The sequence below is a fragment of the Podarcis bocagei genome, assembly GCF_964188305.1.
Source record: "Podarcis bocagei genome assembly, chromosome: 14".
In the NCBI taxonomy this organism is placed as follows: Eukaryota; Metazoa; Chordata; class Lepidosauria; order Squamata; family Lacertidae; genus Podarcis; species Podarcis bocagei.
The window spans coordinates 7553926-7580276 of NC_138139.1; the positions used below are offsets into that span (position 1 = coordinate 7553926).

General features: G+C 49.0%; 1 protein-coding gene across 3 annotated transcripts; it reads left to right on the forward strand.

Annotated features, from left to right (window-relative positions):
• Positions 1-2506: 2506 nt before the first annotated feature.
• Positions 2507-25164, forward strand: DUOXA2 (dual oxidase maturation factor 2). Of its 3 annotated transcripts, none has more exons than XM_081169255.1 (7): positions 2507-2537; positions 10449-10610; positions 18703-18760; positions 19137-19271; positions 20098-20311; positions 22515-22726; positions 24139-25164. In XM_081169255.1, exons 2-7 carry the CDS (start codon positions 10464-10466, stop codon positions 24339-24341), a joined length of 969 nt encoding a protein of 322 aa, XP_081025381.1. In that variant the 5' UTR covers positions 2507-2537; positions 10449-10463; the 3' UTR covers positions 24342-25164. The 3 variants fall into 3 exon arrangements, with proteins under 3 accessions (XP_081025381.1, XP_081025379.1, XP_081025380.1); XM_081169253.1 differs by lacking the exon at positions 2507-2537 and adding an exon at positions 6354-6474; XM_081169254.1 differs by lacking the exon at positions 2507-2537 and adding an exon at positions 6822-6853.
• The last annotated feature ends 1187 nt before the right edge of the window (positions 25165-26351 follow it).

Consider the following 26351-nt stretch of genomic DNA (forward strand, 5'->3'; position numbering starts at 1 on the left):
CACTCTCCTTCCTGTATTGCACGGGGTTGGAATAGATGACCCACAGGGTCCCTTCCAGCTCTGATTCTATGACTTAACTGGGTTGCTGAGTGATGAGTCAGGTGGTTGGAAAGAAGAGGGTGGGAGAAAGATACAGGGGTGGTGGATGGAGGGAATGCAGAAAGGAGAAAAACCAGTCTCTCTCAAGCAGGAAGGAGGAGAGAGAGAGATGAAAATCTGGGGCTTTCCCATATCCATTCTGCAAAAGGGAAGTGCAGGTTATTTGCAGTCTATTGCAGCAATATTTGCAGGGTTGGGGCGGGAGGGATGCTGAGATTTACTGGTCAAGTTTAGAAGCCTTGGGCAATCATCTCCTTGCCAATTTCAAGGTCCAAACTACAAGGAAACAGGCGATAATATTTACTTACACAGGTACACAGCTCGGTATCTTAACCGATGAGGAAGAGCTGTGACAGTAAAAGGAGTGGGAGCTGATAGAGGCACTGTGACACCAGTCCTAACACTGTCTCAAAAAGATGGAGGAGATAAAAGTCCAGAAAACTTACTAGCCCACAAATGCAATCCAGAATTGTCACTAGCCCAGACACTAGCCAACTTGCCCAAAGGTACTTTCCAGTATACAAAATCTGAATCGCTTGTGAGAAGTCCCCCAGGTTAGCTAGAAAGCCGTGATTTGCCCCATTCATTCATTCATTCATTCATTCACTCACTCACTCATTCATTCACAAGGTCTATAAAAAGTTTTTTTCCTAATTATACTGCAAGTGAAACTCACTGGTCATTATTACCTTTCTCAAACGGATGCTCCTAGACTTACTTTTTGCATGCCATTAAATCAGTGGGGTGAGGGACGCAGGTGGCGTTGTGGGTTAAACCACAGAGCCTAGGGCTTGCCAATCAGAAGGTCGGCGGTTCGAATCCCCACAACGGTGTAAGCTCCCGTTGCTCGGTCCCTGCTCCTGCCAACCTAGCAGTTTGAAAGCACATCAAAGTGCAAGTAGATAAATAGGTAGGTACCACTCCGGCGGGAAGGTAAACGGCGTTTCCGTGCGCTGCTCTGGTTCGCCAGAAGCGGCTTAGTCATGCTGGCCACATGACCCGGAAGCTGTACGCTGGCTCCCTCGGCCAATAAAGCGAGATGAGCACTGCAACCCCAGAGTCATTCGCATGTGGACCTAATGGTCAGAGGTCCCTTTACCTTTAAATCAGTGGGGTGGGTAACCCCTCCCAAGTTTGGCTCAGCACCACTGCAGCATATGCCTTGTAGCGGCTTTCCCCCTCTTGTCTTCTTAGAAGAGATGCCAGCAGAAGCACATTGTGGGAGGGCAAGTTTGATATTATGCCACAGCCAGGCCAACGGGAAGACTCCTGGACCCAGCACTCCTATGCCACTTGTGGTTCCCATGCCATAAGGCTGGCAGCAAATGAACAACATGAATAGTCGAAGGTGCACCGCTGTCACAGAGACATCAGCCCTTAGTTGTTCTGCACCAGGAGTGGTGAACCTTTGATCTCCCACCCCCATGTTGTTGAATTACAAGTCCCATCAGCCCTAGCAACCATGGCCAATGGGCAGGGATGATGGGAGTTGTAGTTCAGCAACACTGGGTGTACCACAGGTTCCCCACACCTCCTTGGCACCCAAATGGCCACCCCACAAGGGCTTTGATATGGGGTTCCTTTCAGCTGCTTTTAAATTTTCAAAAGGTTGCTCAGCCAAAAGGCTTGATGATTGCTTCCCATTTCTGTAGTGCAGGGATGGTTGAACTTGTGCTTTCCATATATTGTTGGACCACAACTCCTGCCAGCCCCAGCCAGAGTAGCAAACGGGCACAGAGGACAGAAGTTAGAAATCCATTCTTACTACTACTACTACTACTATTACTACTAGTAGTAGTAATAATAATAATAATAATTTATTCATACCCCACCCATCCAGCTGGGTTTCCCCCGTCACTCTAGGTGGCTGCCAACAGATTAAAAAGAGAATAAAACATCACACATTAAAAACTTCCCTGTAAACTTCTACTGTCTTCTCTGGGAACCCAGTTAGCTGGTCAACTTCAAAACTGCAACATGAATGCCTGCACTTTCTAGATTTGCATCTGTGTGCTTTCTTTCGCAAGACAAACGGATTTCTGCCCTGCTCCAGTGAATACTGCAGCATATGAACGGTTTTGCTTTTTCTAGCATCCTTGGCCACTCTAACTTTTCCACGCCGCCAGTAAGGATGCTTCAGCCACCCCTTATGTCTCCTTTTGTTTGGCTTCCTAGACTTCTTCTGACCCTGGTCCTTGGGTCCAAATGTGGCCCTCCAGGCCTCTCTGCTTGGTCACCGGGACTCTTCCAAGCCACATCCTCTCTCCACAGGCCACATCCATTCTCTCGGGCCCTGTTTTGCACTCTCCTAAGGCACGTTTTTTGTTTTTTGTCTGCCTCGAATGTGTCCTTGCTTTCAGGCAAGGTTTCTTGCTTGGCTGGATGGAGAATGGAGAACAGTGTGTGACAGTGTGGAGGAACCAGCCAGTTATACAAAGGTAAAGTTTATGTTAATTACTCTAACCACTTTCGTCTGTGGCCCCTAGAAAGTTCCCCAGAAAATAATGTGGCCCTCAGGCTGAGAAGGTTCTACATCTCTGCTCTGGGCAAATATATAGTCACTGGGACTATATTATGTTTTTGGCTGCCAGAGTCAGTGAATGTCCTGACATCTATCCACCTTGCATTTATTTAACTCTTTTAAAAAGGGGGGTTATATTTATGCTCAAGGCAAGAGGAACCTCAAACAAAATATTACAGCGTAGACTGCTCCTGTTCAGGATTCCAGTCAGCCAGCCATGCCCTCTTGCAAAGTACTCCATTACATTACTCGTCCCCCATGTTTTTTGTTCTCTCCATTCTACCTGCCCCCACCAAAAACGGTGTTTTATATGTCCTCTTACTTCCCTCTTGTGCAAGTGTGGAAGTGCTGATTTGGCTACATAAAGGTTGTAGCCAATGAACTTTTACTCAGAGTAGAGCCACTGAAAATAATGGACCTATATTAGTCATGCCTGTTAATTTCAATGTGTCTGTTCCTAGTAGGAGTAATATTGGCAACTCTTAAGAATCCTCACTCAGAGAATGAGCTTCCTATTAGTATATAGGATTCTATACCAATGAGTTCCACATACTGTACTCTGAAAAGGGTCTTCAGGTCAAGTGGCTTCCACTGACTATAACCTCTTGGGTCCTGTCTGAACTATACATTTAATGCAGGGCCACAGCACTTTAAACGGCATGATTCGCCCCCGCAAAGAATTCTGGTAACTGTAGTTAGATTAAGTCTCCTAAAATTTCTCAGCACCCTTAACAAACTACAGTTTGCAGGATTATTGGGGCAAAGCCATGACTGCTTAAAGTGGTATGATCCTGCTTAAAATTTATAGCACAGATGGGGCCTTGCTTGCTCCTTATTCAAGAAAAGCATTTACTTTGAAGGCAGATCTTAACATACTCCTGCCTGCATAGATGCACTTCCTATTACTCCTCTAAGACTTGCAAATACAGTACTATGACGACAAAACGTTAAGAGTTCCGTGAATGCACTAGCAGAAGACAAGCAGTTCCGTCTGTTTCACGTCAAGGAACTCTGTTGCAAAAAAGAGGCAGCTTTTGCTACTGACAACACACCTTTCATTCACAACTCACAAAAGAATCTGAAAGGGTGTAGATAGAAACAAACACACACACACACACACACACACACACACACACACACAACTATATTTGTGTTGAATAAATATGTTTTGAAATAACCAACAGGTGTGAGTCATTCTAAGGTGTGTGTACATTTGCAAGTGTTGAAACAAAAATCCCAGAAATTCAGGACATTCCTTCAACGTTATTGCACCTGATTGGCAAATGCAGTTAGAGGCATTTAAAGGGGGGGGGGGCCTTGAATCCTGGGTTTAGAAAAACACCAGCCTTCCGCTTTCACCCAGAGTGGAACCTCTTGCTTAAGGCAAATATCTCCTTACAGCATTCCAAATACAATGCACTCAAAGACAGCATTGAATGTACTTCTAAGTGCAACATCAAGTAAGTGGAAAGAACTAGCAAAGCTGGGTGTCTGGAAGACGACATCCATCAAAACTTGCCAGAAGACCTCATGGGCTACCTCACCTTGGGTACCACTCAAGAGTTCAGGCAGGCAAGCAAGCTCAGGTAAGAACATCAGAATAGCCTACTGGAACAGACCCAACGGCCCATTAGTCCAGCATCCTGTTTCCACAGTGGCCAATCAGATGCCCCAATGGAAAGCCAGCAAGCACAACATGAGCACAAGACCCCTCTCCCTTCCTGTGGTTTCCAGCAACTGGTACCCAGAAGCATTGCTGCCTGCAATTATGGAAGTACACCATAGCATACAATGTTGCATACAACATTGGAAAGCAAAGCACAACGATCTATGGCTAGTAGCCATTGCTACCCCTCTCCTCCATCAAGCTGGTGGCTATCACTGGGAACCACAGGAGCAAGTCCCTTAGCTGTCAACGTTTCCCTTTTAAGGGAAATTCCTTTATTCCGAATAGGATTCCTCGCAAGAAAAGGGAAAAGTTGACAGCTGTGAGCTTAACTATGTGCTGCATGAAGAAGTGCTTTCTTTTATCTGTCTGAAATCTCCCAAAATTCACCTTCATGGGATGCCCACAATTTCTAGCATTTTGAGAGAGGGAGAAAAACTTTTCTCTATGCACTTTCTCCATGCCATGCATAAGGTTATCCATTTTTATCATGTTGCCTGTTACTCGCCTTTCCTCTAATTTTATTTTTGAGCTGAGGAGACCAGAACTGTACACAGTACTCCAAGTACGGTCGCACCATAGATTTGTATAACCGTATCATGATATTGGCAGTTTTATTTTCTATTCCTTTCCTAACGATCCCTAGCATGGAATTTGTTTTTTGTTTTTTATGGCCATTGGGTCAATATCTTCACTGAGCTATATTCCTCCTGGTATAATACCTCCAGTTCAGACTCTGTGAGCATGTATGTGAAACTAAGATTATTATTTTTTGCTCCAACACATATCACATTACACTTTTTTGCATTGAATTGCATTTGCCATTTTACCACCCCTTTACTCAGTTTGGAGAGGTCTTTGGGACCTGCTTCATGCGACGCATGTTTTCTACCACTGAGCTAAGGCCTTCCCACATCAAAAATCACCCCAAAATTACACTGCAGCAGTCAGGGTGTGCTACATGCTGGACCAAGCCACTTCAGATCGGCACAAGTCCTTTACACCTGACGCCTTTGCAGTCAGGAAGGGAACCACAACACACGACACGTGTCACGGTTGGTCCTGAAATGTGGTTGGCACATATACATGAATTCCAAGTCTGAATGAAATAGTATGTAGACCAAAGGATGGCATCAGATAGAGTAAATATTATGGAAAGCCAGTGTGATGTCCACCAGATGCTGGCAGGGGCTGATGGGAGTTGTAGTTCTACACTGACTATCCCTAATATACATGGATGTTCATGTAAACGCAGGCACTTGGTAGAAATACCAGACTGCATGATATACAAAACGCCTGCACTGTTATTCTGTCCTCCAGTGGTGAAACTTAGCCATGCTTCTTTTTCCTTCCAACGTTCACAACGGGTAGGTAGAAGCAGTGGCGTAGCGTGGGTTGTCAGCACCCGGGGCAAGGCAAGTAATTTGCGCCCCCCCCCCCTAACCCGTGGATTTTAGCACTCGAGTCTCTTCCACTAGAGAGCTGTGAGTGCGAGCGCGCCCCCCCAGATGTTGCGCCCGGTGTGGCCAGCCCCCCCCTGCACCCCCCACGCTACGCCACTGGGTAGAAGACAATAAAATTGCCTTAAGACCTAAGAGTCTGCAAGTTCCTCTGTGTGTGTGCATGCTGGGCGCAGTGCCGGATTTACGTATAAGCTAAACAAGCTATAGCTTAGGGCCCCACTCTCTAGGGCCCCCCAAAAAATTTAAAGAAAAAAACAACTGGATGTACATTTCGAACATATAAGATAAAAAACAAATAAAATAAAACCTACATACAGCAACAGTGTTTTGCTTTGTGTAGGCTCCTATGATGTAAGTAATGGGAGCCTGCTAGCCTGCTCGCTAAAACAGGCATAGGCAAACTGCAGCCCTCCAGATGTTTGGGATTACAATTCCCATCATCCCTGACCACTGGTCCTGTTAGCTAGGGATGGTGGGAATTGTAGTCCCATACATCTGGAGGGCTGGAGTTTGCCTATGCCTGCCCTAAAATATCACACATAAAGGGCCCCATTACCTTCAGTAGCCAACAGATGTGGAGAAGAAGGTTTCCCTAAGAAGAACAGTTCCCAGCGCGCACTTCCCACGGCTTCCTTTCTCGGGATCTTTGCCTTCGGGCAACGAAAAAGAGCTACGCTTGATCCTCGCGGCAGACGAGGAGGCGACCTGCTGCCTTCTTTTCCCAGGTGAATGTCTCCCCCTCTCGCTCGCTCTTTCCAACCCTGCTGTTCGCCCCGCGCCCCGGACACCCTCCCTGTCCTGCCCCCGGCCTCGCCTACCTCACCTGAGCCGCTGCGCCTACTGCTGCTGTCGTCCTCGCCACCGCCGCTGAGGCTTCTCTCTCGCCGGTGTCCGCGCACCACCGTAGCCGCTGCGTCTGTCCGGAATGCCGCCCGTCCCGTCGGAGCCGGGCGGGGAGGGAGGGGCCGGGGGCGGGGCCGAGTGCCTCATTTGCATGACGCCGGCACGCGACCCTCCCGGCCGCTATATAAGAGCACCTCCCCGCACTGGGCGCCCACAGCCCGCTCTGCGCTCAGCTTAGACGGCGCCGCCGAAGCCCCGCCGGTAAGTCTCCCGCGCAGCTCTGCTCACGGCCGCGCAGAAGGGGACGCTCGCCGCGGAGCGCCTTTGCCTTTGCCCGACGGGACGGGCCCGAGCAGGGAGGAGGAGACGGCAAAGACCCTGCAAGTCTCTCCTCCGCGCCTCCACCTCCAGGGTCCCTAGACTGAGGCTCCAAAGGAGACTTCTAAACAGAGGTTGGATGGACACCTGTCATGTATAATCTAAGAGAAAATCCTGCATTGAAGGGGGTTGGACTAGATGACCCTCGGGTTCCCCTCCAACTCTGTGATTCCGTAAGACAGAGCAAATCCATCCCTTTGAACCGCTTTTCATGCTCAACTCCCTCCAGCCTCACGCGGGCAATAGAAGCGAGTGTCCCTGGGCGTTCACAGGATGCGCAAGATGTTTAGTGTTCACAGATGCCCGCTGACCGTCACCAGAGGTTAGTAGATCCCCTTGGGATCCAGCATGGGATCTACTAATGCAGGGAGATTCCAAAGGTGGCAGCCAAACTCCTTTCTCAAAAGTGAATTTGACTCCAAACGGGACGCGGTGGGGAGGGGGGGGGCGATTCCCGTTGGAGATAGAAGGTTTTGTCTCTGAGCGTGCGCAGAGCGCTCTCCCCCTTTTTTTCTGCCACTAGCAGGGAGCCTTAGGTGGGTGCCCATCAGTACATTTCCCGAGTGTTTTTAAGCTCCCGACCCTCTCCTTTGAAAAACGGCGCTCTGCCGTCGGGGAAGACGCGCGCCTCATACGTCTGCAGCCCGCCTCCCTTTCTATAAGCCGTTTGCCGGCCCATATACCGGCGGACTACCAAACGCAATGGCTCCCTATTACCTCGAGGATGGGTGCCTACCCGGGGCTGGGGAGTGCGCTGCGGCGCTCGTGCCCTGCTCGAGGGCTTCCTCACAGGCGTCTGTTTTGGCCCTGGCAGAGAGGGACCTGCCCTTTGGGCTGGCCCAGCAGGGCTCTTCTTGTGTTCTTAAGGCGACCGGCTTTTCTTGAGCGGCTCCCGCCCGTCGAACATTTCCCATTGCCCAACCCTGCAGGGCGCGGTGGGGCGTCGCGCGTTTCGGGCTCCGCGTGGCCGCGGCACGGAGGACAAGCAGCGGCGTCTCTATTTTGCGGTACCGCTGCCCCCCCCCCCCCGGCGGTCTGCAGCCTCAGATTTTCCAGACGCGGGTGGGTTTTTCCCCAGAGGGTGGTGAGGCAAAGGGGTGTCCCGCAAAAGCTGTTGGACTCTCATCAGCGCGTGAGCCTCCGCCGCGTCAAGTAGTCAAGGATGTTGGGAGATGTAGTTCAGCGGTGAAGGCGGGCGCCACGTTGGCTACCGCTGGGCTGGGGTAGGGGAATATCACTCCCCGCTTTTAATGCCGTTGGTCGCGCGTCCTGATCGCCAAAATGCCCGTTTGGGCAAGCAGATTTCCTCTTAAGTATTGACTGTTTGCTACCTGCGCTAACTTCAGATTGAAGGGTGGGGGGAGATGTGAGCAGGAAGGGTTAACTTTCGAGTCGTCATCTGCCACTGCCCCACTGTTACTTGGATGAAAATGAGCATGCACACACTTTTTTTTTGTTAGGTCCTCATCATACATTTAAAGCTCTGCCCCCCCCCCCAAGAACCCTGGGAACTGTAGTTTATCCCTCAGTTATATAGCCCAGTGCCCTTATCAAACTACAGTTCCCAGGATTCTTTGGGAGAAGCTGCACACGTGCTTTAAATGTCCAGCGAGGATGTGGGAGATCTGAGTAGCTGACCTCCTGTGTAGCTCTGTTTGCTACCTTTTTCATCCCACTCTTCCTACAACAATCTCACGGTGGCCTCTTTCATCACTACAACAACCCTGTGAGGTAGGCGAAACCAAGTGGCAGTGACTGCCTAAGGCCAGTTGCTGTCATAGCTGGGTGGAGACTTGAACCTGATTTCCCCGGTTCCAGCCCAACTATCACCCCAAACTAGCTCTCAAAATTACAGCGGCTGTCATGTGTCCTGTATATTATTGTGTGCTTCAAAACTAGGGAGGTCAGGTGACATTGGGTTTTCCTTTTTCTTTTTAGCATGAGGGGGCTATATGATATGGCACACAATTACACACACACACACACACCTTTCCAGTTCCTTTCTCCATAATATTCCTTATTTCAAAGTCTGAGGTCCTGATCTGATGTTAAAACCATCACACTGACTCTCACAACTCCAGGCGCTTCCCAGACCCAGGCTTCCTCTCCAAAAGCGTGGGAAGATGATCAAAAACTTTGTAGGATGCTGGGGAAACAGTCAGTGATGGAGCTAAAACCTGTTGTTGCTCCGCAAACATTTCTCAGACGATTTGAAGGGCCGCCCAACCTTTTGCCATGGGGCAGGTGGGAGTTATTAGCAGGGCTGGGGGCAGGGACAGTAGCCAAGCCTTTTTCTTTGTCCGTGACTGATGGGCGTGACCTCTGTTTTCTTTGGCTGGCTGGCCATCTGCCCAGGCTGCCTGCTGAAGTTTGTATTTTTCAGCTACCCTACCTTGCAGGGCTGTTAAGTTTGTTTGTTTTTGGCTTTTTTTAAGGGAGACACACCTCAAGCTCTTTGGAGTAAAGGTGGCATAAGAGTTAAACATACAGTTGCCCTCTTCTGCAAAATCTCTCCAAGTCACGGCATATTGCTACAGAGCTTGTGCGCCACCCTCCAAAATCTGCCAAGCCGTCGCAGGATTCCAGGGGGTTCCAGGCGCGCACCCTGGGTTGGGTTTCCGTTGGGAAATTGAGGCACAGCAGTGCCTTTAAGAAATATAGTTTATTGTACACATATTTATATCTGGGTCTACTGTGGAGAGAGTTTGGAGCACTGTTTCTCAACCTGTGGGTCCCCAGATATTTGTTGGACTACAATTCCCATCATTCCTAGCCACCATGACCAGTGGTCAGGGATGGTGGGAGTTGTAGTCCAACAACATCTAGGGACCCACAGGTTGAGAACCACTGGTTGGAGTATTACGGTACATCTCAAAAGGGGCTCGTTCCCCAGAGCAGTGCAGCACCTGAGTCCAAGGCATCTCTGTGCCTCTGTCCCAGCCTGCCAAGATGATCCTCCCTGCCTGGCCTCTGCCTGGAATTTGGCCCACTTTCGTTCTTCCCAAGAACCGCTGCTCCAAGCAGCTCCTCCCTCTGTCTTGCTCACCCCTTCTCCAGACCTGTTTCTTAAATCACAACATTTTTTCCGCATCACATCACGCACCCTTGCTCCCATCACTTTGGCAACCTCCTCCCTTCACCAAGCTTGCCTGCTTGGTTGATGGTTTCCACTGAAGGGTTAATGACTTGCTTCTATGACTTTTGTCTTCTATCTTCCCAGGCATCTTCCCTTCAGCACTCCCAAATATTATCTAAATTCTACCATGAATTATCTTCTAACATTCACTAACACTGGACATTATGGGTGCCCTTTGCACACCAAACTCTGTTGTCCCAGATTTGCAACAGTATTTTAGGTGGGCCAAATTAGCCCACTTAAGACATAAAGGGTATCTGCGCATGGGACCAAAGGCGCATGAGGCCTCGGCAGCTCTGGATCTGGGCAGCGTTTGACTCACCTTTCACCTCTGTCTTGCAGGTATCCTGCCTCAGAATGACGCTCTTTGATGGCATCTATCCCTTTTACCCCCAACCCAGGAAGCCCTTTGTCTTTGATGTGGATACCATCGTTGTAATTATTGTCTTCCTTGTAATTGCCTTCAGCTTCCTGCTCATCCTTCCTGGAATTCGGGGCAGAGCGGTGAGTACTGTTATTGAAGGAGGACCAAATCTTAGTAGTAGATTATCTGCTTTGCTAGAAGGTGGTCCCAGGTTCACTTCCTGGCTTCTCCTAGTTTGGCTCAGAGAGAGTCACACCTGAAAATGCTGGGAAGCTGCTGCCAACCAGTGTTGATAATATGGGGTCAGAGTATTGTTGCCATCCATTTGTGAGGAGTGAGCCTTCAGGGGCGAAATCAAACCATTGGAGTATGACAGCACCTGCTGTGGCTGTAGAGACCAACACAGGAGAGACATGTTTTGCTGCATCCAGTTGTGCTGCTACAGGAGCACTATAATGTTTCTTCTCCCGGCGATCGTTACTCCCCTGGACAAAAGGCAGCTCCCTGTGTCGCCCTTTGTGCTCAGAAGAGCGTATTATTGATCCCTGCAATGAAACGGCAATACGTTTGCATTCATTTTAAATGAAAAGCAGCCTTGGGAGGCTACGATTTTGAGCAAAGGAGAGGCATCAAAGGGGTGGCAGGAAGGAAAGGTGGTACCCGACTTTGCTGTTAGAAGGAATTAGTATTTAAGAAGAAAAGGGCTTTGGAGCTGTGTTTGCAACCTGTTGTGCATAGCACCATCTCCATACGACGACACAACTATCTTCAGTTATTTGGCGGTGTGTGGGTGTGCCTGTCTTTGTCTGCAAAACCATAAAACCACAGAGACTTGCAGCTGCATGATGCAACTGTGAGTGAATGTTTATGCAGGAAAGGAGAGGGAGTGATCAGCGCTGGATTTAGGGTGGTACGGGAGGTTTCTCACACAGGGTGCTGAGCTGAGGGTGCGCATAATAATAATAATAATAATAATAATAATAATAATAATAATACCTCGGGTTAAATATGTTCAGTTTCTGTTAATTGGTTCTCGTGGGAAACTTGCAGATTCTAGCTTCACCAATTAACTCAAGCTGGTGTCAATTTACTCTTGGCAGAAAGCCCAGGTCTGCTTGACCTAGAAACTACTCACTCTGATTGGTTAACGAGCAGCACTCAACTCTGTTATCTAGGGATTGCTAGCACAGTTTGATGTGAGGTGTGTTAGGAGAAGTGCTGTGTATGGTTGAGAGAGAGAGAGAGAGAAAGAGAGGATTTATTTTGCTTTTATTTGTATGCAGAAACTCTGCTGGTTTTATTTTTCCTTTTAATAAATCCTGTAAATAGTTATTCTGAGTCTAGCTGACTAGTCATTACTGCCGCAACTAGCTTCTTCGCTGTGCAGGAAAACTCTGCTACGTTTGGGCTAAAGCCAATAGGGCTATGCCTGACACTTCAAAGTTCCATGAGGTTATGGGCATTGTGCTGCCAGCCTGAGTTGCGGTGGTGTCAGCATCAACGGCGTTGGTTCCAGTAGTTCCAGAGGTTGTTGTTCTCTGGCTGGTTCCTGACCGTGGTGAGCTGGTGACGCAGCGGACAGAAGGACAACAGCTGCAGCGTGTGAGTGCTGGGTGCTGTGGTTCCTGTTTTCTCTCTCGGTGGTCGTGAGTAGCTGGTTCCGGGTTCCAGGGACATCGCTCTCAAGATGGCCTCACAACCAGTTCAGATGGCTTTTGAGCATCTGAATGACTCCAATTACTTGCTGTGGTCGGAACGTATGCAGGCAGTGCTGCAGAGGGATCGTCTCTGGCAAGTGGTGAGTAAGTTTCCTACGAAGCCTGATGATGAAGACCTCGATAAAGACCAAAGAGCAAGGGCCACAATTGTCTTGGGGCTGGAAGATTCCCAGTTGCCGTATGTGAGGGGAATCAAGACAGCTAGAGGTGTGTGGCAAGCACTTAAAGAACTCCATGTGCGTGAGACAGCGGTTTCCAAGCTGTTCATTCGCAAGGCATTGTACAAGGCAATGTTACAGCCTGGGGTTACAATGCAGGAACACCTACACAGTTTACAGTTAAAGTTTTCTGCGCTACAGGAAAGAGACTGTGCGTTAGACCAGCAGGAGAAGGTGGCTATTATTTTGAGTTCTCTCCCGGAAAGCTGGGATAATTTAGTTTTGTCTCTAGAAGGCATACAGGAGCGTGATTTATCAGTCAGTTACGTTACTGGGCGTTTGATTGAAGAATGGCAGAAGCGGCAAGAAAGGTCGTTGGCTGCAGAGGCTTCTACAGGCGGGCGGTTTGGAAGGAGTTCTCATGCCGTACCAGAGGTGAAGCAAGAGCAGCGTGCCGGTGAGAAGTCAGCGTTTGCTGTTAGGCGTTGTTTCCGATGTGGGTCTTCAGCGCATCTAAAACGACAATGTCCGGAGTTGGTCAAGTCTCAGTTGCCAGTGCAGGAGCAGAGACGAGATCAGCAGCAGCAGCGGAAAAAGAAATTCTTCAAACAAAAACAGTCGGCTCAGCTGGTGACCGGCGAGGTCAAGATTGCTGATGAGAAACAAGCGGTCTGGGTGGTCGATTCGGGAGCATCTCGCCACATCGTGAACTCAGATGACTTGTTTGTTTCCAAGAACTCAGCACAGCGCTGCCAGGTGGCTCTAGCAGACGGAAGTACTTCCGAAGTGATTTCGGGGGGTGCAGTTTTTGTTCCTTGTCTTCGTGAGTGCCTGCAAAATGTACTTTGTGTGCCTTCATTAAGGAGCAATCTGATGTCTGTAGATTGTTTGCTGAAAGCTGGGTTTAAAGTGTATTTTGAAGGAGACAGTTGCATTATTAAGAAGGCTGGTGAGATTTTAGGCACTGCTAAGTCAGAGGGAGGCTTGTTTTGGCTTAAAGCAGGATCTCAAGTTGCAGCAGTAGTCAGTAAATCTCAGCCTGCAGTGAATAACAAAGCTATACATGACAACTGTGTGCACTTATTGCATAGGAAAATGGGGCATGCTTGCTGGAAAAGTGTACTAAAAATGTCTGAATTGGCTGATGGGGGTAATTTAAAGAGTTGTAACAAGTACCTTGATTGTAATGTCTGTAAAAAGGTTAAAACCCACAGAGTCTCTTACCCCAGAAGTGACAGAGTTAGTGAGTCACCGCTACAGCTGGTTCACATGGACGTAATTGGTCCATTTGCTGTAAGCAGGGGTGGATCGCGCTTTTCACTAACAATTGTGGATGACGCCACGCGTTACTCTTGGGTTTTTCCCATGAAAAATAAGGGTGACGTGTTCACTAAGTTTAAAGGCTGGGTGGCATCTGTGGAAAGATTTCTGTCCATTAAACTCAGAAGGATTCAGACGGACAGAGGTGGCGAATTTATGTCAAATGCCTTTAAAGATTGGTTACAAAAGCGTGGCATTGGGCATAGAAAAACGAACGTTTTTTCCCCAGAGGAGAATGGCGTTGCAGAGCGAAAAAACAGATCTTTACAAGATATGATGTTTGCCATGCTTGATGATGCTGATTTGCCCATGTCTTATTGGGGGGAGAGCATGCTCACCGCGTGTTATCTCCAAAATAGGCTCTTTCACCAAACAATAGGTACAACCCCGTACTTTAAATTGTTTCAGAAAAAACCCAAAATTGACCATTTGCATGTGTTTGGATCAAAAGCCTGGGTATTAATTCCGAAACAAATGAGGAAAAAGGGAGATCCTAAGACCAAACAGTTAGTGTTTGTGGGTTACCAGGAGCTGGGAAAAGGTTTCCGCTTTGCTGAAGGGACAAATGGCATTGTGATCTCCAGGAATGCCAGTTTTTGTGAACATAGTGGCTGGGAGAGACTACATGCCAATACTGAGGTTTGGTTTGAACCTTCCCAGGAGCTTCATGACTCTGAAGGTAGACACAGAGAGTCAGAGTCTGAGGGGGAGGAAAGTTCAGATAAGAGCTCTCAAGAAAGTGGAAGACCAGTTGCTAAGCAACAAAAGAGAGGTCGTAGTTCTGAGGAGGAAAGTGGGTCAGAAGAAAAATTTTCTCCCAGAAGATCTAAAAGACAAAACAAAGGAGTGCCTCCAGTGCGTTTTTCTCCAGATACTGCAAATGTGTTTAGTGTGATTGCAGAGCCCAAGAGTTTTCAGGAGGTGTTAAAGTTACCAAAAGAGGAGCCAGAGCGCTGGAAACAGGCAATGGAGGAAGAGATGTCCTCTCTGAATGAGCACAAGGTTTTTACACCAGTAGCAGCGCCTGAGGGGGCAAAGATTGTAGGCTGCAGGTGGGTGTACAAACTTAAACCTCTGGTGACAGGAGAGTACAAATACAAAGCTCGTTTAGTGGCTCAAGGATATTCTCAGAGGCCTGGAAAAGATTATGACGAAACTTTTTCCCCTACTGCCAAGGGGGACAGTGTAAGGCTGATTTTAACGCTTGGAGCAAAGAGAAAACTCCTGTTAAACCATTTTGACATTCAGACTGCATATTTACATGCATCAATATCAGAAGACCTGTATCTAGCCGAACCGCCTGGTTATGAGACAGGTTCCAATAGAGTGTTAAAATTAAACAAAGCTCTATATGGTCTCAAACAGGCTGCAAGATCTTGGAACAAATGCTTCCATGAGGCCTTAGTGTCATTTGGTTTCAAGCAGAGTACAGCTGACAATTGTGTTTATGTACGTGGTACAGGCAGTGATCAAGAATTTTGTCTGATTTATGTAGATGATGTATTGTATGCCTGTAAAACAGATAAACAAACTAAAAGGTTTGCCAAGCAATTGTCCAGTAAGTTCAAAGTGAAGGACTTAGGCCCGGTTAGGACATATCTAGGGTTGGAAGTGTGCTGGGCCCAAGATGGCAGCTGCCTAATTAGTCAGCAGAACAAAGTTAAACAACTACTGACTACATACAGGATGCAGGATTGCAAAGGGGCAGCGGTGCCTATGGATCCAGGTTTCATAAAAACACTTCACATAGATGAGAGTCCTGAATTTGAACACCCTGATGTATATCACTCTGTAATTGGAAGTTTATTGTATATAGCACAGTGGTCCAGACCTGATATTAGCTATGCAGTAGGCATATTAAGTAGATTGGTCTCAAAACCCACACTAAATGCCTGGAAAGGGGTAAAACAAGTTCTGAGGTATCTCAAACAGACAATTGGCTATATGTTACAATTAAATTCTTCAGAGGATGAAATGTTGAGTTGCTACTGTGATAGTGACTGGGGAAATTTGCCAGATAGAAAATCTGTCACAGGACTAGTCATAATGGTCGGTGGAGCTTTAATCAGCTGGCGGTCACGCAAGCAAGACGTTGTAAGTGTGTCATCAACGGAATCAGAGTATGCCGCATTGAGTGAATTGTGCAACGAGGTGATTTATTTCAAGCATTTGATGGCAGATTTAAATGTAAATTGTGGAGAACCAGTACAAGTTTACATTGATAATCAAGCTTGTATAACATTAAGTAAAACAGAGGGTTTCAAATCGCGTTCCAAACATATCTCTGTAAAATACCAAAATGTACGTTGCTGTGTACAAGACAATGTAATCACCTGTACTTATGTGTCAAGTGAAGAAAATGTAGCAGATGTGTTAACTAAACCATTGGCAAAGATAAAGAACAAGCGAATGTGCAAGGGTTTAGGTTTGCTGGAAAAATGATCTCCTACATAGGTGTATTTGGAGTTAATTGTTCAGCAGAATCTGTGAGGGGGTGTTCAGTTTCTGTTAATTGGTTCTCGTGGGAAACTTGCAGATTCTAGCTTCACCAATTAACTCAAGCTGGTGTCAATTTACTCTTGGCAGAAAGCCCAGGTCTGCTTGACCTAGAAACTACTCACTCTGATTGGTTAACGAGCAGCACTCAACTCTGTTATCTAGGGATTGCTAGCACAGTTTGATGTGAGGTGTGTTAGGAGAAGTGCTGTGTATGGTTGAGAGAGAGAGAGAGAGAAAGAGAGGATTTATTTTGCTTTTATTTGTATGCAGAAACTCTGCTGGTTTTATTTTTCCTTTTAATAAATCCTGTAAATAGTTATTCTGAGTCTAGCTGACTAGTCATTACTGCCGCAACTAGCTTCTTCGCTGTGCAGGAAAACTCTGCTACGTTTGGGCTAAAGCCAATAGGGCTATGCCTGACACTTCAAAGTTCCATGAAAATATGCTTCAGGTCGAGCGCTTTCAGGTTGCGCCACTTGCGCATGCGCAGATGGTCAAAATGATGTGCGCATGCGCGGAAGTGGTTAACTGCGCATGCGTGGGTTACATTCGCTTCACGATGTGAACGGGGATCTGGAACGGATCCCGTTCGTATCTAGAGGTACCACTGTAATATGGATACCTGCTGAGAAGAATCATAAAAAAGCAACTGTACCAAAAGGAATTATTGTGAAAATAAATACTTAGGAGGAAAGTGCCAAATTTTGGCCTCGCTCAGGGTGCCATATTATCGAAGTCCACCCTGGGAGTGGGGAAGGCAGACTCAGTGGCAGTCTCCACAGTGGTTAGAGCCAGAATACAAAGGTATAATGTCACATTCTTAAAATGGAAAGGAAACATTAAAAAATAAAATCCTGGTAGTTTTATCAACCTTTTCAGGAGTACATTTCCTTCCCTGTCCCCCACCCTAAAAGAACTGGCATGGTGTATTCACAGGAGTGTGACCACCAGGGGGAGACAGACACTGTGCTATGCTGTGTATTTATTATTACTGTGATTTTAGAACTACATTTCTATCCTGCCTTTTCCTCCAAAGATCTCAAGGCAGCAGGTGCGAAAGGTTCTCCCTTCTCTTCTCCTCTGCTCTGTCCTCACCCCAGCCCTGTGAAGTAGACCGGACTGAGAGATAGTGACTGAGATTTGTAGCCAAGTGGGATTTGAACCCAGGTCCAGCCTTAATTCAACACTCTTAATTCAGCATCCTACTCTCATGAAGCTGGTGGGGGCTGCGTTTAACCATCTCCTCTCCCCTACTGCATTTTTCTGATCTCACCCCCCCAGCCCCACCCCTTAAACTCACAGAAGGGTGGGGGGAAATGCAGGTATCAGTATCATATCTGCCTATATTCCAGGACATGATTAACAGGTTGACAGCACCCAGATACACATATCTTACCCCTGTGTAGAGGGAACTGTATAAAGGTAAAGGTAAAGGGACCCCTGACCATTAGGTCCAGTCGTGACCGATTCTGGGGTTGCGGCACTCATCTCGCTTTATTGGCCAAGGGAGCTGGCGTACAGCTTCTGGGTCATGTGGCCAGCATGACTAAGCCGCTTCTGGCGAACCAGAGCACAGTGCACGGAAACGCCGTTTACCTTCCCGCCGGAGCGGTACCTATTTATCTACTTGCACTTTGACGTGCTTTCGAACTGCTAGGTGGGCAGGAGCAGGGACCAAGCAACAGGAGCTCACCCCGTCGCAGGGATTCAAACCGCCAACCTTCTGATTGGCAAGTCCTAGGCTCTGTGGTTTAACCCACAGCGCCACCCGCGTCCCAGAGGGAACTGTACTGGCTGTCAAATAGCTATGGGCCCATATTCAGGGTGGCTTAGGACCAGGTTACTTTAAAGGCCGCCTGCCCCGTATGGATAGACCTTTGAGATCCCTCCGACACTTTGCAATGCACCTTGCAAACCATTATAGGGTGGGGACCCCCAAAGCGGGGCTTTTCTGCTGTTGCCCAGTACTGTGGAATGCCCTCCCCTCTGCCATACATGAAGCAGCAGCTGTCAGTTCCTTCAGGCATCTTTTTGCCCAGATCCTCTTTGATCCCTAAGATTGGACCCCATTTTACGCGTCTGAATTCTCTTGATCGCTTGCTTTATTTGCTTTTAGATGGTTTTTATTCTGTGTTATTAGTTTGTTTCAATGGAGGTTGTACTTGCTGTGCAGGGCTTAGTGGTGTGTGTTTTTCTGAAATATGTAGCAGTTTGGAACTGCTTTTAATTAATTAGCAGCTGGGGGAGGAGCAGTTTAGTTCAGGGGAACACCAACCCTGCTGATGCTGCTCAGTTAAAAAACCGAACTCTCTCCCAAAACTGTTGCTTTAAAGCAGCGATGCAGAGCCACCAGTTCATGGGCCAGATATGGCCCCTGGAACCTTCCCACCCGGCCCCTTGCAAACCCTCCTCCCCACCCCCACGGCAAGTAGGGCTGGGTGGCAGTGGGAGTGGTGTGGAAGGGAGATGTAATTGTAACCCAAGTGAAAAGCAAATCTTCTTTCCCCCTTTGACTTTCTGTTCTCTTTTGTTGGCAGAGGCTGTACTGGCTTTTCCGGGTCATTGCAAGCCTTTTTATCGGAGGGGTCATCGTTGGTGAGTCCCCTTCTCCATCTGACCTCAGCAAACCTCTCCGTCTTTGGCCTTCGTTTGTGCTCACATCCACGCTGTGGATTTAAAGTCCCCTCCCCAAAAAGAGTCCTGGGAACTGTAGTAAGTTCAGGGTGCTGGGAATGGCAGCTTTGCACAGGGTAAAACAGCCATTTCCCAGGATTTTTTTGTGAGAAGCCATGTGCCTTAAAAGCGTGGCGTTGACCTGACCCACATTTGCAAACCTCGGCTGCTAATCTGTGATTGCAGAGGGTGGTGGTGTGTGGAACTAAAGGGGTCAAATCTGGGGGAACTGCCATCCCAAAAGAGAGCTGGCAACACTCTCCTGCGCCCGACACTCAGACTTTCTGCACCTTTGCAGCTGTCCACTTCACCTCTGACTGGGAAAGGGCACAGGGAACAGCGATCACCACCTACAAGTCTTTCAGCCCAGCTAAGGTCCATGCAGAGATCGGGCTGCACGTCGGTCTGGCAGGACTCAACGTCACTCTAGTTGGTGAGTCTGGGGTGCCAACACGGGGGGGGGGGAGTCCTAACAGTGTGTTTCCAGATGTGCCCCAACATTTCACAGTCCTATCAGTTCCAGCTACAGTATTTACGGGACCGCCAGTGGAGTTGCAACGGGGGTGCGGTGGGGTGCACCCCAGGTGCTATGTCTGGGGGGGGGTGACAAGAAGGCACCCCACGGCGGTGTGAGCAGCCATCACGCCACTGCAGCCCCTTGTGGAGGATCCTCTGTTCTCGGCTGCAATCGTGAGCAGAGGATCCCAGCACCAGCGGCAAACCACTATGTACAGCGCATGTGCAATGTTGCACACATGCGCTGTACATAACGACGTCGCGCATGTGCAGTACATAGCGGTTTGCCACATGTATAGTGCAGGTGCGGCATTGCACACATGCGCTGTACGTAGCGATGCCACACATTTGCAGTACATAGCAGTTTGCCACATGTATAGAGCATGTGTGGCATTGCACACATGCGCTGTATGTAGCGACACCGCACATGCGCTGTACATAGCGGTTTACCACTGGCACCGCTCCAACGCCATACAGACAGCGTTGGGATCCCTCTGTCGCCGCTACAGCCGCATGAGAGGATCCCCGCACCCTCCATATGGCGCTGGAGCGGCGGTAAACCTCTATGTACAGTGCATGTGTGCCGTCGCTACGTACGACGCATGCATCGTACGTAGTAACGCCACACATTTGCCCTACGTAGCAACGTCCCGCCCTGGGTGTCACGATGCCTTCATTTGCCCCTGGTTACCGCTTCATAAACCCAGCCCTTCCTTGGACACTAACCAATCTTGCCTCTGCAGGAAGCCCCGTGGAACAGCTCAATGAAACGATCAACTACAACGAGCATTTCTCCTGGTGGTTTGGGGCAAACTATGACAACGACTTCGACGAAGGCTTGGAGCACGGCCTGCCCAGCCCCATCCTCTACGTGGCAGAAAAGTTCACTGGGGACAGTCCCTGCGGCCTCCATCACCTCTACAGAATGGCAGGGCACTATGCGTCAGCCACCCTGTGGTGAGTGGGCCTCGCCAGGCTCCTGAATGGGGGGGGACCTCACCGGGATGGGGGGCGGACCGTTTGAGACCAGCAAGCCCAGGCTCCTATCTCCCCATTGCCTTCTGGGTGGAACCCTGCCCCCAATCACCAAGTCACATTATTTTGCCCATGGGTGTCTCCAGAAGCCCCTTTCAAAGAGCTGCTTTGCACTGCACTTTGAAAGGAGCTTGAAGTGATCAGACATCAGCCTCCACCAGCCTGACCAATGGTCGGGGGTGATGGGTGCTGGAGTCACAGGAGCATCAGGGGTGGGGCACTGGGGTGAGGAAGGCCAACTCGCTGGTAGGCTCTGCTTCCAGGGCTTCAGACAGAAGATCTTTCCAGAAGCTGCTTAGCTGAGTTTTTGGATGGAGATGCTGCGAATTGAGGCCTGTTTCCAAGGTGGCGCCAAGTCTAAAGTCAATTTAGCCATGAAATGTTTTGCACCAGAATGTTGTTGTGCAGGATAATGCATGAGAATGTAAGAAGGGCCCTGCAGGATCAGGCCCCTGGCCCATCTAGTCCAGCATCCTGTTCTCTCTCAGATGCCTGAGAGAAACCTTCAAACAGGCCCCAATCCCACGAGCCCTCTCCCCTCCTGAGGTTCCCAGCAACTGAAAGTATTATTTGTTGCATTTATATCTCAACCTTCTCTCTGTGAAGCTCTGGGTGGCTTCCATAGTTCTCCCCCTCCCCCATTTAATCCTCACATCAACCCTGCAAGGTAGGGTAGGCTGAGAGGCAGTGAGTGGCCCAAGGTCACCCAGGGAGCTTCATGACCCAGTGGGGATTCGAACCCTGGCCTCCCAGCCCCTAGTCTGACACTCTAACTGTTAACCACTGGCTCCTGTTCAGAATTCGGAAGCTCTACTGCTTCTATCCATGGAGGCACAGCACAGCCACTGTGGCTGGGAGCCATCAAGAGCCCCGTTCTCCTCCTCAAATTTGGCCCGTCCTCTTTCAAAGCCATCCAAGTTGGTGGCCGTCACTGCTGTCTCCTGCAGCAGCGAGTTCCATAGTTTAACCATGCACTTCATGAATAATAATAATAATAATAATAATAATAATAATAATAATAATTTGTACCCCACCCATCTGGCTGGGTCTCCCCAGCCACTCTGGGCTGCCTCCAACAAAGGTTAAAAATACATTAAAATGTCACACATTAAAAACTTCCCTAAACAGGGCTGCCTTCAGATGTCTTCTAAAGGTCAGGTAGTTGTTTATCTCTTTGACATCTGATGGAAGGGCGTTCCACAGGACAGGTGCCACTACCGAGAAGGCCCTCTGCCTGGTTCCCTGTAGCTTGGCTTCTTGCAGTGAGGGAACCGCCAGAAGGCCCACAGCGCTGGACCTCAGCGTCTGGGCAGGATGATGGGGGTGGAGACGCTCCTTCAGGTATACTGGGCCAAGGCCGTTTAGGGCTTTAAAGGTCAGCACCAACACTTTGAATTGTGCTCGGAAACATACTGGGAGCCAATGTAGGTCTTTCAAGACCGGTGTTATGTGGTCCCGGCGGCCACTCCCAGTCACCAGTCTAGCTGCTGCATTCTGGATTAATTGCAGTTTCCGGGTCACCTTCAAAGGTAGCCCCACATAGAGCGGATTGCAGCAGTCCAAGCGGGAGATAACTAGAGCATGCACCACTCTGGTGAGACAGTCCGTGGGCAGGTAGGGTCTCAGCCTGCGTATGAGATGGAACTGGTAGACAGCTGCCCTGGATACAGAATTGACCTGTGCCTCCATGGACACCTGTGAGTCCAAAATGACTCCCAGGCTGCGTACCTGGTTCTTCAGGAGCACAGTTGCCCCATTCAGGACCAGGGAGTCCTCCACACCAGCCCGCCCCCTGTCCCCCCAAAACAGTACTTCTGTCTTGTCAGGATTCAGCCTCAATCCATTAGCCGCCATCCATCCTCCAACCAGGCACTTGCATAAGAAGAAGGCCTTCCCTTTTGCCTGCCCCCTGAATCTCCCAACATCCAGATTTGGGTTGCCGGTGCAATGGATTGCGCCGAGAATTCCCTCCACCGCAGATGCTGCGTTGGGTCTTCTCTGTCCCGCAGCGTGAAAACCCTCTCCTCCCCATCCAGCCCCTAAACCAGTTGACTTCTGCCCGAGGAGCGGGTCTCTCCTCCTCTGAGCTGCGGTAAATGGCGAGCGCTTTGTCTCTTCCCTGCAGGGTTGCCTTCTGCGCCTGGCTGGTCTCCAACATGCTCTTCTCCATGCCGGTCCCCGTCTATGGCGGCTACATGACCCTCGTCACAGGCGGCTTCCTCATCTTTGCACTGCTCTCTTTCTCCATCGGGAGGAGCGCTTCCTGCGTCATCCAGTTCGGCCCCACCTCCTTGCAGCTGGCCTATGGCGCATCCTTCTGGCTGACGCTGGCCACAGGTGAGCTTATCTTAAGGTTACCAGATTTTTTTCAATGAATCCAGGGACACTTTTCAACTTCAATGGATTTTGGATGGGGACTGGTTTGTAAATCCAGGGACTGTCCCCTGGAAATGGGGACGTCTGGTAACCTGAGCTTATCTTCAGTGGCTGGGGTTCAGAGCAACCTCTGCCTGCCCCCCCCCAAACAGCCCCCGCTGCCTGCCTTTTCATTGATGACCAGTCCAGGGGAAGGCTCTGCTGCCATTTTCCTCCTCAATCTGTGTTTCCCCTTTCAGAATTCAGCTGGGAGGAGGAGGCAGAGGAGGCAAAGCCTGAATAATAATAATAATAATAATAATAATAATAATAATAATAATAATAATAATACAGGCATACCTCGGGTTGAAGTTGCTTTAGGTTGAGCGTTTGCAGGTTGCGCTCCATGGCGACCCAGAAGTGACGGAACGCGTTACTTCCAGGTTTCGCCGCTTGCGCATGCACAGACGCTCAAAAATGACATCACGCGTATGCGCAGAAGTGGTGAATCGCAACGCGCAGACACAGGTTGCGTTTGCTTCAGGATGCGAACGGGGCTCCGGAATGGATCCCGTTCGTATCCAGAGGTACCACTGTAATAATAATAATAAATAATAATTATTATTATTAATGAGTTGTCTCTGCCAGCCATGTGTTCTGGCTTCCACCCTACCAGTCCCAAAGGGTAGTAGCATCCTCCACGGTGTGAACCTCACCACCAAGTGGGTATTTGGACCCAAGCCACCCTAGTCCAACTCTAACCACTGCACCACACTGAATGATATAGGAATTGTGCACCCTACAGCATGTGTGCACCGTTCCAACACTGAATTGAGAATGACACAAGCAGCGCTGGACCAGTGTTGGTTGCTGTCACCATGGACCATGCAAATGGTCTCTTGTGAGTCTACTTGCACATGTAGTTATGTGGATGGGCACCCTATTGTTGCACAGAGCTCTGGATGGGGGATCCTTGCAGAGAATTCATGGTTGTCTGTTGACACATAAAACTCAGTGTTTATTATCTTTTTTGGGGGGGACTATTACCAAGTATAGACTGTCAACCATTGGAAGTGAATACTGGGAATCAAAGCATTAACATATAAAGAGCACAAGGTATCCAGGCAAGCAAAATAATAATAATGATCAGAGTTCCAAGCAAAAGTGCTTGAGAAGAGTACAACGCTGGTTAGGGGGAGATGTTATGGAAGACCTGGAGGAACTTAATTTGAGCCTGAGGTTCCCCACCCACTGCTACAAACTCTCAACTTTATTAAACTGAGCATGAAAACAAACATGAATTCATCAATGGATGCCATTCTGGCTTCCTTCCTCGCCAGCAACAAAGTCTGTCTTTGGTTCACTAACTGACTGTCCGTCTCTGTGTTTTCCAGGGCTGCTCTGCTTCCTGATCGGAGCCGTGGTGATAACACTTCACTACACCTGCCCCGACCTCCTAAAAGCCTTCTTTGACCTGTGTGAGGATGAAGAGGAGGAAGAGGGGATGCTAGGAGAAGTGTACATTAACCCCCACTATGCTCGAACGAAGGCAGCTCCTTCGCCAGCCAATTTGAGGCTGACCATCATGGACAGCTAGAGCGAGGCTTGTGGTGGGACCTTCTGGACCTGTTCTTCCAACAGGGACATTGACTGTGATCTGCCCTGGCATAGCCAGTAGAGAAAAATGACTCTGTCCTATGCACTGATCCTGAAAAGGGGCAGCTGGAAGCTGGGCTTCTTCGCTGCCCAAAGCCTTCGGCAGCTGCAGTTCAGCAGCCTTGTTTTTATTAAGTCTGGAGAACAACCGGAAAGCAATTTGCTTGTTTTGTTTGGGTAATGCCTCCAACCAGTGGTGGCTGATGCCCAGTGAGACTGGTAAGGCAGGAAGCCGAGAAGTGTGCAGTAGAGCCAAAGCTAATGTTAGGCAAAGCCAACTGCTTCCATGCTGAGTCCCAAAGACAACCCTGAGGCCGGGAGCTGGTGGCTGCTCCTTGAGGTGGATGGGCAGGGGGACCCAGTTGAGAGCAGACTGCAAATGAAGTCGTGTCCCTTTTGCCCTGATGGGGCCATCTCCATGGCCACCAACCAAGGGATGAGCATGGAGAAGTTACAGGCAGAGGACAATTGAGTCCAGAAGAGGAGGCAGGCTGCAAGGAAGGGTTCTGTTAAGCTAGTGCTGTTAGGTGAATGGACAAGACTCAGAATACTTGCTGGCTGGGGTCAGTGGGAGATCTGGAGTTCAGCAGCAACTGGAGGGCCAAAGATTTCCCACCCCTTGTGCAGCCCCTCACCTGAGCAACAAAAATATATTGGAAAATGTGCCTAAACCAATGTATATAAAGCAGGTGTTGCTGTTTTGCTGTCTGCCTTGGTGGGAGACAAAACCCACCAAGCTGAATGTCAGAAGTACAGTGGTGCCCCGCAAGGCGAAAAACTCACTAGACGAAAAACTCGCTAGACGAAAGGGTTTTTCGGTTTTGCGTTGCTTTGCTAGACGAATTTCCCTATGGGCTTGCTTCGCAAGACGAAAACGTCTTGCGCTTTTTTTTTTAAGCCGCTTGAAGAGGCGCAGTTGCAGTGCTTCGCAAGACGAAAAGCATTGGAAGACGAAAAGACTCGCGGAACAAATTCTTTTTGTCTTGCGAGGCACCACTGTAGCTCTCAAGTCTCACACAAGATGCGGAACTGAACCCTCTAGCACCTTGACTGATTCCTAAGCATCTCAGATTTCAGCACAGCTCTCTTTTAGCAGCAACCTCCATGTAGCACTTCAAAAGCAGTGAGTACATCCAAGGAAAGGCCCTTTCGGAGTTCGTTGATGTTACATTTTGTGTTTGTGCAGTAAACTGACTTAATAAAATTGTAAAAGCCATTTGTGTTGTATGCCAATGTGTCTGGGTGATGCATCATGAAGTTTGTACCTTGGAAATATTTGCACCAGTGCTTCTGTTTTGATACTCAATTGGAGCGTTTTTGTTCATTCTAGCCTTCCCCAAAATGTAGTCTGAAACACACAGAGGGCACCAGGTTGGGGAAGGCTGGTTTTTACCCAGCATGAGTTGCCTGTGGCCATTCTGACATTATTGAATTCCATCTCCCATCAGCCCTAGCCAGCAGAGCCCAAGGGTCAGGGGAAATGGAATATGTCGTTCAAGCATTTAGAAGGCCACAGGTTTTCCACTTGTGGTTTATAAAGTCCTATTCCTGATGCAATTATGTATAGTTTGCAGAGGCATAGCAAGGTCAGGTGCTACCCGGTGTGGAATTTTTTTTGTCACCCGCGCCCATCGGTGGCTCGGGGTAGGCTTGGGAGTTGTGGGCGGGTGGTGCGCCCAATGTCAACCCCCCCCCCAGCGATGACACCCAGGGTGATCTGCCCCCCACCCCTCTTCCTACGCCTTTGATGGTCAAGCTGGGTCAACTGGACTTGGGTTACTTTAAACCAGGGTTAGCCTACCTGGTGCCAGCTAGGTGTTTGGCCACAACTCCCCCAATCGGTGGCCAGTGGCTAGGCTGCCTGAGGCTGATGGGAATTAAGAGTCCACAGTAGCTGGAGGCCACCAGGTTGGCTCTCCTGGCTTTCTGAAGTACGTTAAGATTATGTGCA